This window comes from Callionymus lyra, chromosome 13 (assembly GCF_982586985.1).
Source record: "Callionymus lyra chromosome 13, fCalLyr1.hap1.1, whole genome shotgun sequence".
Lineage (NCBI taxonomy): Eukaryota > Metazoa > Chordata > Actinopteri > Syngnathiformes > Callionymidae > Callionymus > Callionymus lyra.
In genome coordinates, this window is record NC_141830.1 from 1,218,809 (window position 1) to 1,235,597 (window position 16,789).

The 16,789-nt window shown below is 35.8% G+C and overlaps 1 protein-coding gene across 3 annotated transcripts; it reads right to left on the bottom strand.

The window, feature by feature from the left end:
* Window positions 1-89: 89 nt before the first annotated feature.
* LOC148066935 (uncharacterized) lies at window positions 90-15,639 on the bottom strand. 3 transcript variants are annotated; one of them, XM_087806535.1, is made up of 8 exons: window positions 15,521-15,639; window positions 7,684-7,965; window positions 7,302-7,553; window positions 7,049-7,132; window positions 6,869-6,958; window positions 6,730-6,809; window positions 6,544-6,603; window positions 90-315 (listed from the first exon to the last, which is right to left on the bottom strand). In XM_087806535.1, exons 1-8 carry the CDS (start codon window positions 15,573-15,575, stop codon window positions 238-240), a joined length of 981 nt encoding a protein of 326 aa, XP_087662661.1. In that variant the 5' UTR covers window positions 15,576-15,639; the 3' UTR covers window positions 90-237. The 3 variants fall into 3 exon arrangements, with proteins under 3 accessions (XP_087662661.1, XP_087662660.1, XP_087662662.1); XM_087806534.1 differs by having other exon boundaries at window positions 7,684-7,968; window positions 15,521-15,632; XM_087806536.1 differs by having other exon boundaries at window positions 7,684-7,830; window positions 15,521-15,617.
* Between the last annotated feature and the right edge of the window lie 1,150 nt (window positions 15,640-16,789).

The following is a 16,789-nucleotide window of genomic DNA, read 5'->3' on the forward strand; positions in this document are numbered from 1 at the left end:
ACAAACGTTCCCCACAATAATGTGATTTATAATAATATTAAATAATATTAAACGCTGACGGAAGTCTTGGTCCAAACACAGAAGGAAGATCAGAGTGGTAGAAAGTTTATTATTAAAATAATAGTTCAGCACAGACCTGGTTATTAGGCTAAAGCTAGCTGGAGGCCATCTTTGTTGTTATGATTCCTTCCAGATGAAACATTGACACATATTTACAAACATGTCACGTGACTAAATTCAAGCCTTCTTGACGCTGGCATAGAGGACGAACTCGGAGTTTTCACTCTCCACCTCCTCGTCCGCGTGACCTCTGACCTGCAGACACACAGCGCACACTCCAAGTGAAAGAAACATTTTTGGTGCATGAAGAAGCGGCTGTGAACGGGCGCCATGTTTGTTGTGACGCAGGAGCAGGAACGACAATTCACATTTTCAGTGAAAAATGTTGTACACATGCAAAACTACAATGAGCAAAACATGTGTTTTTACATTTACAATTAAGTGTCAGAAGAGGAGTTTGAAAATATACAGTTAAATATTGCAATAACATTTCAGGAATATTGTATGAATATTCAAATGTTTGTACTTATGGTTTATATTTCAATTAAATTGTTTATTAAATAAAATGGATACATTTTAGTTAACATGTAAATAATCACAGCGTTTGTTCATTTATTTGTTGCAATTAAAGTTCCGGCCTCTAGATGGCAGCAGTCATTACGTCCTCCACAGCTAAAGAAACAATGAAATCCTGCAAGATTCCAGTGATGACTGAGGACGAGAGGATACTGTGAGTCTAGCAGCTTTTAAAGCTGATGTTTGGACATATTTTGGTTTGAAAACAAATTAAAGTAGTTACGACTTCATCAAGAGTCATGTGGTCTGTAAATACTACAACACCAGAGTCAAGTACTGGACAATACTACACATATATACTTGTTACTACACTATCACAACACCAGAGTCAAGTACTGGACAATACTACACATATATACTTGTTACTACACTATCACAACACCAGAGTCAAGTACTGGACAATACTACACATATATACTTGTTACTACACTATCACAACACCAGAGTCAAGTACTGGACAATACTACACATTTATACTTGTTACTACACTATCACAACACCAGAGTCAAGTACTGGACAATACTACACATATATACTTGTTACTACACTATCACAACACCAGAGTCAAGTACTGGACAATACTACACATATATATACTTGTTACTACACTATCACAACACCAGAGTCAAGTACTGGACAATACTACACATATATATACTTGTTACTACACTATCAAAACACCAGAGTCAAGTACTGGACAATACTACACATATATACTTGTTACTACACTATCACAACACCAGAGTCAAGTACTGGACAATACTACACATATATATATACTTGTTACTACACTATCACAACACCAAAGTCAAGTACTGGACAATACTACACATATATATACTTGTTACTACACTATCACAACACCAAAGTCAAGTACTGGACAATACTACACGTATATACTTGTTACTACACTATCACAACACCAGAGTCAAGTACTGGACAATACTACACATATATACTTGTTACTATAGAATCACAACACCAGAGTCAAGTACTGGACAATACTACACGTATATACTTGTTACTACACTATCACAACATCAGAGTCAAGTACTGGACAATACTGCACATATATATACTTGTTACTACACTATCACAACACCAGAGTCAAGTACTGGACAATACTACACATATATACTTGTTACTACACTATCACAACACCAGAGTCAAGTACTGGACAATACTACACATATATACTTGTTACTACACTATCACAACACCAGAGTCAAGTACTGGACAATACTACACATATATACTTGTTACTACACTATCACAACACCAGAGTCAAGTACTGGACAATACTACACATATATACTTGTTACTACACTATCACAACACCAGAGTCAAGTACTGGACAATACTACACATATATACTTGTTACTACACTATCAAAACACCAGAGTCAAGTACTGGACAATACTGCACACATATATACTTGTTACTACACTATCACAACACCAGAGTCAAGTAATGGACAATACTACACATATATACTTTTTACTACACTATCACAACACCAGAGTCAAGTACTGGACAATACTACACATATATACTTGTTACTACACTATCACAACACCAGAGTCAAGTACTGGACAATACTACACATATATACTTGTTACTACACTATCAAAACACCAGAGTCAAGTACTGGACAATACTACACACATATATACTTGTTACTACACTATCACAACACCAGAGTCAAGTACTGGACAATACTACACATATATACTTGTTACTACACTATCACAACACCAGAGTCAAGTATTGGACAATAGTACATACATATCCTTGTTACTACACTATCACTACACCAGAGTCAAGTACTGGACAATATTACACATATATACTTGTTACTACACTATCAAAACACCAGAGTCAAGTACTGGACAATACTACACATATATACTTGTTACTACACTATCACAACACCAGAGTCAAGTACTGGACAATACTACACATATATACTTGTTACTACACTATCAAAACACCAGAGTCAAGTACTGGACAATACTACACATATATACTTGTTACTACACTATCAAAACACCAGAGTCAAGTACTGGACAATACTACACATATATACTTGTTATTACACTATCACAACACCAGAGTCAAGTACTGGACAATACTACACATATATATACTTGTTACTACACTATCAAAACACCAGAGTCAAGTACTGGACAATACTACACATATATACTTGTTACTACACTATCACAACACCAGAGTCAAGTAATGGACAATACTGCACATATATATTTGTTACTACACTATCAAAACATCAGAGTCAAGTACTGGACAATACTACACATATATACTTGTTACTACACTATCAAAACACCAGAGTCAAGTACTGGACAATACTACACATATATACTTGTTACTACACTATCACAACACCAGAGTCAAGTAATGGACAATACTGCACATATATATTTGTTACTACACTATCAAAACATCAGAGTCAAGTACTGGACAATACTACACATATATACTTGTTACTACACTATCACAACACCAGAGTCAAGTAATGGACAATACTGCACATATATATTTGTTACTATACTATCAAAACATCAGAGTCAAGTACTGGACAATACTACACATATATACTTGTTACTACACTATCACAACACCAGAGTCAAGTAATGGACAATACTGCACATATATACTTGTTACTACACTATCAAAACACCAGAGTCAAGTACTGGACAATACTACACATATATACTTGTTACTACACTATCACAACACCAGAGTCAAGTACTGGACAATACTACACATATATACTTGTTACTACACTATCACAACACCAGAGTCAAGTAATGGACAATACTGCACATATATACTTGTTACTACACTATCAAAACACCAGAGTCAAGTACTGGACAATACTACACATATATATACTTGTTACTACACTATCACAACACCAGAGTCAAGTACTGGACAATACTACACATATATACTTGTTACTACACTATCACAACACCAGAGTCAAGTACTGGACAATACTACACATATATACTTGTTACTACACTATCACAACACCAGAGTCAAGTACTGGACAATACTACACATATATACTTGTTACTACACTATCAAAACACCAGAGTCAAGTACTGGACAATACTACACATATATATACTTGTAACTACACTATCACAACACCAGAGTCAAGTACTGGACAATACTGCACATATATACTTGTTACTACACTATCAAAACACCAGAGTCAAGTACTGGACAATACTACACATATATACTTGTTACTACACTATCACAACACCAGAGTCAAGTATTGGACAATAGTACATACATATCCTTGTTACTACACTATCACTACACCAGAGTCAAGTACTGGACAATATTACACATATATACTTGTTACTACACTATCAAAACACCAGAGTCAAGTACTGGACAATACTACACATATATACTTGTTACTACACTATCACAACACCAGAGTCAAGTACTGGACAATACTACACATATATACTTGTTACTACACTATCAAAACACCAGAGTCAAGTACTGGACAATACTACACATATATACTTGTTACTACACTATCAAAACACCAGAGTCAAGTACTGGACAACACTACACATATATACTTGTTATTACACTATCACAACACCAGAGTCAAGTACTGGACAATACTACACATATATATACTTGTTACTACACTATCAAAACACCAGAGTCAAGTACTGGACAATACTACACATATATACTTGTTACTACACTATCACAACACCAGAGTCAAGTAATGGACAATACTGCACATATATATTTGTTACTACACTATCAAAACATCAGAGTCAAGTACTGGACAATACTACACATATATACTTGTTACTACACTATCAAAACACCAGAGTCAAGTACTGGACAATACTACACATATATACTTGTTACTACACTATCACAACACCAGAGTCAAGTAATGGACAATACTGCACATATATATTTCTTACTACACTATCAAAACATCAGAGTCAAGTACTGGACAATACTACACATATATACTTGTTACTACACTATCACAACACCAGAGTCAAGTAATGGACAATACTGCACATATATATTTGTTACTACACTATCAAAACATCAGAGTCAAGTACTGGACAATACTACACATATATACTTGTTACTACACTATCACAACACCAGAGTCAAGTAATGGACAATACTGCACATATATACTTGTTACTACACTATCAAAACACCAGAGTCAAGTACTGGACAATACTACACATATATACTTGTTACTACACTATCACAACACCAGAGTCAAGTACTGGACAATACTACACATATATACTTGTTACTACACTATCACAACACCAGAGTCAAGTAATGGACAATACTGCACATATATACTTGTTACTACACTATCAAAACACCAGAGTCAAGTACTGGACAATACTACACATATATATACTTGTTACTACACTATCACAACACCAGAGTCAAGTACTGGACAATACTACACATATATACTTGTTACTACACTATCAAAACACCAGAGTCAAGTACTGGACAATACTACACATATATACTTGTTACTACACTATCACAACACCAGAGTCAAGTACTGGACAATACTACACATATATACTTGTTACTACACTATCACAACACCAGAGTCAAGTACTGGACAATACTACACATATATACTTGTTACTACACTATCAAAACACCAGAGTCAAGTACTGGACAATACTACACATATATATACTTGTAACTACACTATCACAACACCAGAGTCAAGTACTGGACAATACTGCACATATATACTTGTTACTACACTATCAAAACACCAGAGTCAAGTACTGGACAATACTACACATATATACTTGTTACTACACTATCACAACACCAGAGTCAAGTAATGGACAATACTGCACATATATACTTGTTACTACACTATCAAAACACCAGAGTCAAGTACTGGACAATACTACACATATATACTTGTTACTACACTATCAAAACACCAGAGTCAAGTACTGGACAATACTACACATATATACTTGTTACTACACTATCACAACACCAGAGTCAAGTACTGGACAATACTACACATATATATACTTGTTACTACACTATCACAACACCAGAGTCAAGTACTGGACAATACTACACATATATACTTGTTACTACACTATCACAACACCAGAGTCAAGTATTGGACAATAGTACATACATATCCTTGTTACTACACTATCACTACACCAGAGTCAAGTACTGGACAATATTACACATATATACTTGTTACTACACTATCAAAACACCAGAGTCAAGTACTGGACAATACTACACATATATACTTGTTACTACACTATCACAACACCAGAGTCAAGTACTGGACAATACTACACATATATACTTGTTACTACACTATCACAACACCAGAGTCTAGTACTGGACAATACTACACATATATACTTGTTACTACACTATCACAACACCAGAGTCTAGTACTGGACAATACTACACATATATACTTGTTACTACACTATCACAACACTAGAGTCAAGTACTGGACAATACTACACATATATACTTGTTACTACACTATCACAACACTAGAGTCAAGTACTGGACAATACTACACATATATACTTGTTACTACACTATCACAACACTAGAGTCAAGTACTGGACAATACTACACATATATACTTGTTACTACACTATCACAACACCAGAGTCAAGTACTGGACAATACTACACATATATACTTGTTACTACACTATCACAACACCAGAGTCAAGTACTGGACAATACTGCACATATATACTTGTTACTACACTATCACAACACCAGAGTCAAGTACTGGACAATACTACACATATATACTTGTTACTACACCATCACTATATATTGTTACCTTGTTGCGGTTCTTCTTGTAAGTGACTGAGGTGTAGCTGAGCTCGTCGTCAGGATTCATCTAAGTCAGAAAACATCAATCTTAAAAGGACACACCAGTAGAGTACCCGGAGAGGAGCGCAGCATCACATGTGGCTTCTCTGGGGAGAAAGAACATACGATGTTTGATCTTCTAAACCGGACTCACTGGGATGTGATGTGACCCGGCCAGGTCGGCAGGACTCGCGGGGTCAGAGGTCAGGAGGTCATTCGTCTGCGTCTGGTTCCCTGAGCGAGAGGAGAGACGGGTTCAGGTCTCGTCTCCGAATGTCCAGACTCTCTCAAACCTGTCATTGTCCTCCATCTGACCAGTAGAACCACGAGGACCAGCAGAGTCAGAGCAGCTGCTGCACCGACGGCGTACATCCACCAGCTGACTGGAGGCAAGACCACGACCTTCAACGTCAACTCTCACTTGGAGTCACATTCATTCAGAAGGACTTCAAGCGACGCCTCGGAGTTCTTACCTGCCGATGTGTTCATGGCACTCGTTTCTGTAGGTTGTGTTGTTGGTTGTGTTGTTGGTTGTGTTGTTGGTTGTGTTGTTGGTGCTGCAATACAATGTATTGTGAGTAACAGGAACAGGTCTCTCTTGGATCTGATCCACATCAATGACTTACTCAATGAACATCTGTTGTTAGCTCCTCTAACACAACTCAACTGGACTGAAGCTACACACACACACACACACACACTGACGAGTGACACGAGGAGACTCACCTGCTGATCTGAAGACGAAGTTGTGAGCATTTTTGTCGTGTGTGACTTCACAGGTGAAGCTGTTCTTGTTGGAAGAAGAAGGAAAGCTAACAGCAGCATATCTGCAGGCGGTCGACCAGGTCTTCACCTCGGAGTGATCTTCAGGTATTTCTGCACCATCAAACAGCCACTGGACCTTCTCAGGGCATGGACTGTCATGTATGAAGACCTCACAGGTCAAAGTCACGACACCTTGATCCTCCACACGAGTCACTGAGAGAAGAGAACCAACGTCAGCCTAGGAAAAGACAGTTGCCAGCCTGTGTGTGTGCTGAGAACCCAGAGACTGAGCAGCTGAAGCAGCAACATGAAGAAGAAGAAAGATCTCTTGAAGGACACTCACAGGAGACCACGATCAGAGATGTTTCAGGACCATATGTATTTTCTTCTCTACAGAAGTAACGTCCAGCATCTTCAGTCTTCACCTCCTTGATGTGCAGAGAGCAGTCTGGTGTCATACTCAGTCGCTTCCCATCACTGTCGCTCGTAACTACTCCATCTGGTTTTCCATTTAGATCAAAGATCCATTTCAACCGAGCACAGGACACCTGGTCAGGTGTTGTGTGGCTACATGAGAAAGTGACATCATCTCCCTCCCGAACTAAGTGAGTAGTTTGTTCAGTTGCTGCTGTGAAGACAAGAGTTGTGAGTCAACAAGAGCCAAAGATGACAACAAGCGTTTGAGATGCGAGTCCAGATGTGAGTCCAGATGTGAGTCCAGATGTGAGTCCAGATGTGAGTCCAGATGTGAGTCACCTACAGTCCAGTCGTCCAGTCATGTCAAGAGAATAGTCAACACTCACCATTTAAAGGAGGGGTAGGTGTTCTTCTCGGTTTGAATTAAAACATCTGAGCGTACCAAGACTTGTTCTACTTCATGCATGTTTCTGCCCTCGAGAAGCTGAGGCTCTAAGAAAGATAGTTGCTCGTGGTGGTGTTTGGGGGGCGACACCTGTACAGGCCTCACCTGCCAGGGAGACGTCGGTTTCATGGAGACGTCGGTTTCATGGAGACGTCGGTTTCATGGAGACGTCGGTTTCATGGAGACGTCGGTTTCATGGAGACGTCGGTTTCATGGAAACGTCGGTTTCATGGAAACATCGGTTTCATGGAGACGTCGGTTTCATGGAAACATCGGTTTCATGGAAACGTCGGTTTCATGGAGACGTCGGTTTCATGGAGACGTCGGTTTCATGGAAACGTCGGTTTCATGGAGACGTCGGTTTCATGGAGACGTCGGTTTCATGGAGACGTCGGTTTCATGGAGACGTCGGTTTCATGGAGACGTCGGTTTCATGGAAACGTCGGTTTCATGGAGACGTCGGTTTCATGGAAACGTCGGTTTCATGGAAACGTCGGTTTCATGGAGACGTCGGTTTCATGGAGACGTCGGTTTCATGGAAACGTCGGTTTCATGGAGACGTCTGTTTCATGGAAACGTCGGTTTCATGGAAACGTCGGTTTCATGGAAACGTTGGTTTCATGGAAACGTCGGTTTCATGGAAACATCGGTTTCATGGAAACATCGGTTTCATGGAAAGGTAACAACAAGGCAACAGCTGCTCAGGAAGTCTACAGTATTCAGTGTTGGTCTCGGCGCCTCTCGTTTCCTGAGCGACGGTGTTCCTCATCAGGACCTTCATGTCAGCAGAGGCTGAAGGTGGACCTGTCTGCAGGAAGCCATGGCACCAGTAGAGGGAGGAGGACGGTTACACACAGATGTTCTGGTGGTTCAGACGATTCAGCACCGGCAGAACCTGGTCCCCTGTGGACTTGTTTGCCAGCAGGGACACTGTTCCGTGTGTCAGATGCTGCTTCAGCCTCAGCCAAACAGAAGGTCCGCTGACTTCATTCTGCGTCTGGACTGATCGAAGGGTTGAGTGAAAGTGATTCCAGATCCATGAGAAAAACCAACCGGTTTGTGTGACGTGAGGCTTCTGGTCCTACACCCTCACTTTGACAGATGTTTTCTACAGACGCGACTGCAGGGTCCCTGTCCCAAGCAACGCAAAGACACCCAGAGTTCTTGGCGCTGAGGGGTTGCATGATGGTTTCCTGGTGGTATGTTTATCTTGAGATGACGTTGTTATGATAAGACACTTTAAATACAATGGAATTGAATGTTCCTACAGCAGCTGGTCTCGTTGAGATACGAGACACAGGGATGTGAGCTGTATACGTGGCAGCCTCCAGTCCTCGGTGCGAAAGAATTGATCTTGATTGATGGGGCGTCATAGCTCAGATGGTAGAGTGGTTGCCTGCAGTCCAAGAGGTTGCAGGTTCAATCCCAGCTCCAGACAAGCTTGTGTCGTTGTGTCCCTGAGCAAGACACTTTACCCTGATTGCTCCTGATGGCAGATTCGGCAACATGTGGTGCAGCCTACAGCCTACTCCCATCAGTATGTGTGAATGCTGGTCTAGAAAGGCGCTCTATAAATAGACATTATTATTATCTTTATCAGTGACATGCCTCTTGTTACCCACACAACTGCTTGTAGAGGGTGTTGTAGAACCACAGTTATATAGATAACCTGTACTTTGATAATGTGGTCAACAAGTAGAAATGGAGTCTTCCTTGGAAGTCGTGAACACTTCACAGTACTTGCTCAAAGGCAGGGTTGCCAGAGATTTGTCTTTCCAGTCCAAAGAAACATGAACGAGATCAATAATTAAAGAAGAACTTCTTGAAAACTCTTCACGTCAACATGTCCTTCAGAGACTCAACAGTCTGTGTGTCCATCACTGACCTGAAGACTTGGACCTTCACAGGTTTTAGACTCTTGTTCACGTGGATAGAAGCCGTTTCGTCTGCTCAGTCCACAAGGTGGCGCTGTTGTACCTGATGCTAGATGTTCATCACTGAGGTTTGTATACATGTTTTAAACCATTCTTTCTCTGCTGAGCTCATCATGACGCACCGACACAGCGGTGAATAAAAGGAAACACATTCGTCTCGAGCTGTGACGTCACTTCTCTTTCTTTAGTTTCACACTCGCTCAAGTGAACCGAGATCAGAACAACTTTAAAAAAAAAACTTGCGCTTCTGTGAAGGTGTTACGGTAATGAGAGAGAAGTCAAACGCGGAAGGATCTACGTCACTATCAGTGATAGAGTCTCAAAAATACTCTGATATGATGACATTAAAGTATCTTTTCTTTCAATAGATTCTCAAAAATACTCTGATATAATGACATTAAAGTGTCTTTTCTTTCAATAGATTCTCAAAAATACTCTGATATGATGACATTAAAGTATCTTTTATCAATAGATTCTCAAAAATACTCTGATATGACGACATTAAAGTATCTTTTCTCTCAATAGATTCTCAAAAATACTCTGATATGATGACATTAAAGTATCTTTTCTCTCAATAGATTCTCAAAAATACTCTGATATGATGACATTAAAGTATCTTTTCTCAATAGATTCTCAAAAATACTCTGATATGATGACATTAAAGTATCTTTTCTCTCAATAGATTCTCAAAAATACTCTGATATGATGACATTAACGTATCTTTTCTCAATAGATTCTCAAAAATACTCTGATATGATGACATTAAAGTATCTTTTCTCAATAGATTCTCAAAAATACTCTGATATGATGACAGTAAAGTATCTTTTCTCTCAATAGATTCTCAAAAATACTCTGATATGATGACATTAAAGTATCTTTTCTCTCAATAGATTCTCAAAAATACTCTGATATGATGACATTAAAGTATCTTTTCTCAATAGATTCTCAAAAATACTCTGATATGATGACATTAAAGTATCTTTTCTCTCAATAGATTCCCAAAAATACTCTGATATGATGACATTAACGTATCTTTTCTCAATAGATTCTCAAAAATACTCTGATATGATGACATTAAAGTATCTTTTCTCTCAATAGATTCTCAAAAATACTCTGATATGATGACATTAAAGTATCTTTTCTCTCAATAGATTCTCAAAAATACTCTGATATGATGACATTAAAGTATCTTTTCTCAATAGATTCTCAAAAATACTCTGATATGATGACATTAAAGTATCTTTTCTCAATAGATTGTCAAAACTACTCTGATATGATGACATTAAAGTATCTTTTCTCTCAATAGATTCTCAAAAATACTCTGATATGATGACATTAAAGTATCTTTTCTCAATAGATTCTCAAAAATACTCTGATATGATGACATTAAAGTATCTTTTATCAATAGATTCTCAAAAACACTCTGATATGATGACATTAAAGTATCTTTTCTCAATAGATTCTCAAAAATACTCTGATATGATGACATTAAAGTATCTTTTCTCAATAGATTCTCAAAAATACTCTGATATGATGACATTAAAGTATCTTTTCTCAATAGATTCTCAAAAACACTCTGATATGATGACATTAAAGTATCTTTTCTCAATAGATTCTCAAAAATACTCTGATATGATGACATTAAAGTATCTTTTATCAATAGATTCTCAAAAATACTCATATATGGTGACATTAAAGTATCTTTTCTCTCAATAGATTCTCAAAAATACTCATATATGGTGACATTAAAGTATCTTTTCTCTCAATAGATTCTCAAAAATACTCTGATATGATGACATTAAAGTATCTTTTCTCAATAGATTCTCAAAAATACTCTGATATGATGACATTAAAGTATCTTTTCTCAATAGATTCTCAAAAATACTCTGATATGATGACATTAAAGTATCTTTTATCAATAGATTCTCAAAAATACTCTGATATGATGACATTAAAGTATCTTTTCTCTCAATAGATTCTCAAAAATACTCTGATATCATGACATTAAAGTATCTTTTCTCAATAGATTGTCAAAAATACTCTGATATGATGACATTAAAGTATCTTTTCTCAATAGATTGTCAAAAATACTCTGATATGATGACATTAAAGTATCTTTTCTTTCAATAGATTCTCAAAAATACTCTGATATGATGACATTAAAGTATCTTTTCTCAATAGATTGTCAAAAATACTCTGATATGATGACATTAAAGTATATTTTCTTTCAATAGATTCTCAAAAATACTCTGATATGATGACATTAAAGTATCTTTTCTCAATAGATTGTCAAAAATACTCTGATATGATGACATTAAAGTATCTTTTCTCTCAATAGATTGTCAAAAATACTCAGATATGGTGACATTAAAGTATCTTTTCTCAATAGATTCTCAAAAATACTCTGATATGATGACATTAAAGTATCTTTTCTCTCAATAGATTCTCAAAAATACTCTGATATGATGACATTAAAGTATCTTTTCTCAATAGATTCTCAAAAATAATCTGATATGATGACATTAAAGTATCTTTTATCAATAGATTCTCAAAAATACTCTGATATGATGACATTAAAGTATATTTTCTCAATAGATTCTCAAAAATACTCTGATATGATGACATTAAAGTATCTTTTCTCAATAGATTCTCAAAAATACTCAGATATGGTGACATTAAAGTATCTTTTATCAATAGATTCTCAAAAATAATCTGATATGATGACATTAAAGTATCTTTTATCAATAGATTCTCAAAAATACTCAGATATGGTGACATTAAAGTATCTTTTCTCTCAATAAATTCTCAAAAATACTCTGATAAGATGACATTAAAGTATCTTTTCTCAATAGATTCTCAAAAATACTCTGATATGATGACATTAAAGTATCTTTTCTCTCAATAGATTCTCAAAAATACTCTGATATGATGACATTAAAGTATCTTTTATCAATAGATTCTCAAAAATACTCTGATATGATGACATTAAAGTATCTTTTCTCAATAGATTCTCAAAAATACTCTGATATGATGACATTAAAGTATCTTTTCTCAATAGATTCTCAAAAATACTCTGATATGATGACATTAAAGTATCTTTTCTCAATAGTTTCTCAAAAATACTCTGATATGATGACATTAAAGTATATTTTCTCTCAATAGATTCTCAAAAATACTCTGATATGATGACATTAAAGTATATTTTCTCAATAGATTCTCAAAAATACTCTGATATGATGACATTAAAGTATCTTTTCTGAATAGATTGTCTAGAAAACTCTGATATGATGACATTAAAGTATCTTTTCTCTCAATAGATTCTCAAAAATACTCTGATATGATGACATTAAAGTATATTTTCTCAATAGATTCTCAAAAATACTCTGATATGATGACATTAAAGTATCTTTTCTCTCAATAGATTCTCAAAAATACTCTGATATCATGACATTAAAGTATCTTTTCTCAATAGATTCTCAAAAATACTCTGATATGATGACATTAAAGTATCTTTTCTCTCAATAGATTGTCAAAAATACTCAGATATGGTGACATTAAAGTATCTTTTATCAATAGATTCTCAAAAATAATCTGATATGATGACATTAAAGTATCTTTTCTCAATAGATTCTCAAAAATACTCTGATATGATGACATTAAAGTATCTTTTCTCTCAATAGATTCTCAAAAATACTCTGATATGATGACATTAAAGTATCTTTTCTCAATAGATTCTCAAAAATAATCTGATATGATGACATTAAAGTATCTTTTATCAATAGATTCTCAAAAATACTCTGATATGATGACATTAAAGTATATTTTCTCAATAGATTCTCAAAAATACTCTGATATGATGACATTAAAGTATCTTTTCTCAATAGATTCTCAAAAATACTCAGATATGGTGACATTAAAGTATCTTTTATCAATAGATTCTCAAAAATAATCTGATATGATGACATTAAAGTATCTTTTATCAATAGATTCTCAAAAATACTCAGATATGGTGACATTAAAGTATCTTTTCTCTCAATAAATTCTCAAAAATACTCTGATAAGATGACATTAAAGTATCTTTTCTCAATAGATTCTCAAAAATACTCTGATATGATGACATTAAAGTATCTTTTCTCTCAATAGATTCTCAAAAATACTCTGATATGATGACATTAAAGTATCTTTTATCAATAGATTCTCAAAAATACTCTGATATGATGACATTAAAGTATCTTTTCTCAATAGATTCTCAAAAATACTCTGATATGATGACATTAAAGTATCTTTTCTCAATAGATTCTCAAAAATACTCTGATATGATGACATTAAAGTATCTTTTCTCAATAGTTTCTCAAAAATACTCTGATATGATGACATTAAAGTATATTTTCTCTCAATAGATTCTCAAAAATACTCTGATATGATGACATTAAAGTATATTTTCTCAATAGATTCTCAAAAATACTCTGATATGATGACATTAAAGTATCTTTTCTCAATAGATTGTCTAGAAAACTCTGATATGATGACATTAAAGTATCTTTTCTCTCAATAGATTCTCAAAAATACTCTGATATGATGACATTAAAGTATATTTTCTCAATAGATTCTCAAAAATACTCTGATATGATGACATTAAAGTATCTTTTCTCTCAATAGATTCTCAAAAATACTCTGATATCATGACATTAAAGTATCTTTTCTCAATAGATTCTCAAAAATACTCTGATATGATGACATTAAAGTATCTTTTCTCTCAATAGATTGTCAAAAATACTCAGATATGGTGACATTAAAGTATCTTTTATCAATAGATTCTCAAAAATAATCTGATATGATGACATTAAAGTATCTTTTCTCAATAGATTCTCAAAAATACTCTGATATAATGACATTAAAGTATCTTTTCTCAATAGATTCTCAAAAATACTCTGATATGATGACATTAAAGTATCTTTTCTCAATAGACTCTCAAAAATACTCTGATATGATGACATTAAAGTATCTTTTCTCTCAATAGATTCTCAAAAATACTCTGATATGATGACATTAAAGTATCTTTTCTCTCAATACATTATGAGTATTTTTGAGAATCTATCACTGATAGTGACGTAGATCCTTCCGCATATGACGCCTCTCTCATTACCGTAACACCTTCACAAAAGCGCAAGTTGTTTTAAAGTTGTTCTGATCACTTGAGTGCAGTAGCTTCAGCAGTTCGTGAAGATAAAGATCTTATTAAAGTCACAGTCAGAGTAGAATGTTGTTGACAAAATAGATCTGAAGTACAAACGTCTCAGTGTTCGTTGATAAAAGTACATTTGATTGAACTTTTAAATGTTAATCACTGAGAGATGAATAAATAGGTATCAGTTGAATCTCACCGTCGCAGCAGAGCAGCACGATATGAAGAAAAACTCTTTCCTTCCAGCATCTCATCCTCCAGCTGTGAGTCCGAGTCTCAACTTCTTCAATCTTTTGCAATAAAAAAGTTTCAGCTTCCTGTGCCGAGAGCCAACGACTTCCTGTTACCACGTAGAGTTACGACATTTAGACACACACGGCAAACTAGAGAGAAAACCACGTGAGAGTCGGACCTGCAGAGAAACGAGTCCATGTGTCAGGATTAACGTCTTCTCTGAGAACATGATCAGATCCAAATGGTGCGTCGGAGAAAAGGGACCTCCATGTTTCCAGGGGCCTCCATGTTTCCAGGGGCCTCCATGTTTCCAGGGACCTCCATGTTTCCAGGGACCTCCATGTTTCCAGGGACCTCCATGTTTCCAGGGACCTCCATGTTTCCAGGGGCCTCCATGTTTCCAGGGACCTCCATGTTTCCAGGGACCTCCATGTTTCCAGGGGCCTCCATGTTTCCAGGGTCCTCCATGTTTCCAGGGACCTCCATGTTTCCGTAGTAGTGTACGTACTAACTAGTAACTAATCCTCCACAGATAGTATGTCTCAAACATACTTCTCTTAGTATACTAGAAGTTAGTATGCATCAGGATAGTGTACGTACTAACTAGTAACTAATCCTCCACAGATAGTATGTCTCAAACATACTTCTCTTAGTATACTAGAAGTTAGTATGCATCAGGATAGTGTACGTACTAACTAGTAACTAATCCTCCACAGATAGTATGTCTCAAACATACTTCTCTTAGTATACTAGAAGTTAGTATGCATCAGGATAGTGTACGTACTAACTAGTAACTAATCCTCCACAGATAGTATGTCTCAAACATACTTCTCTTAGTATACTAGAAGTTAGTATCATCAGAATAGTGTACGTACTAACTAGTAACTAATTCTCCACAGATAGTATGTCTCAAACATACTTCTCTTAGTATACTAGAAGTTAGTATCATCAGAATAGTGTACGTACTAACTAGTAACTAATCCTCCACAGATAGTATGTCTCAAACATACTTCTCTTAGTATACTAGAAGTTAGTATGCATCAGGATAGTGTACGTACTAACGAGTAACTAATCCTCCACAGATAGTATGTCTCAAACATACTTCTCTTAGTATACTAGAAGTTAGTATGCATCAGGATAGTGTACGTACTAACTAGTAACTAATCCTCCACAGATAGTATGTCTCAAACAAACTTCTCTTAGTATACTAGAAGTTAGTATAATCAGGATAGTG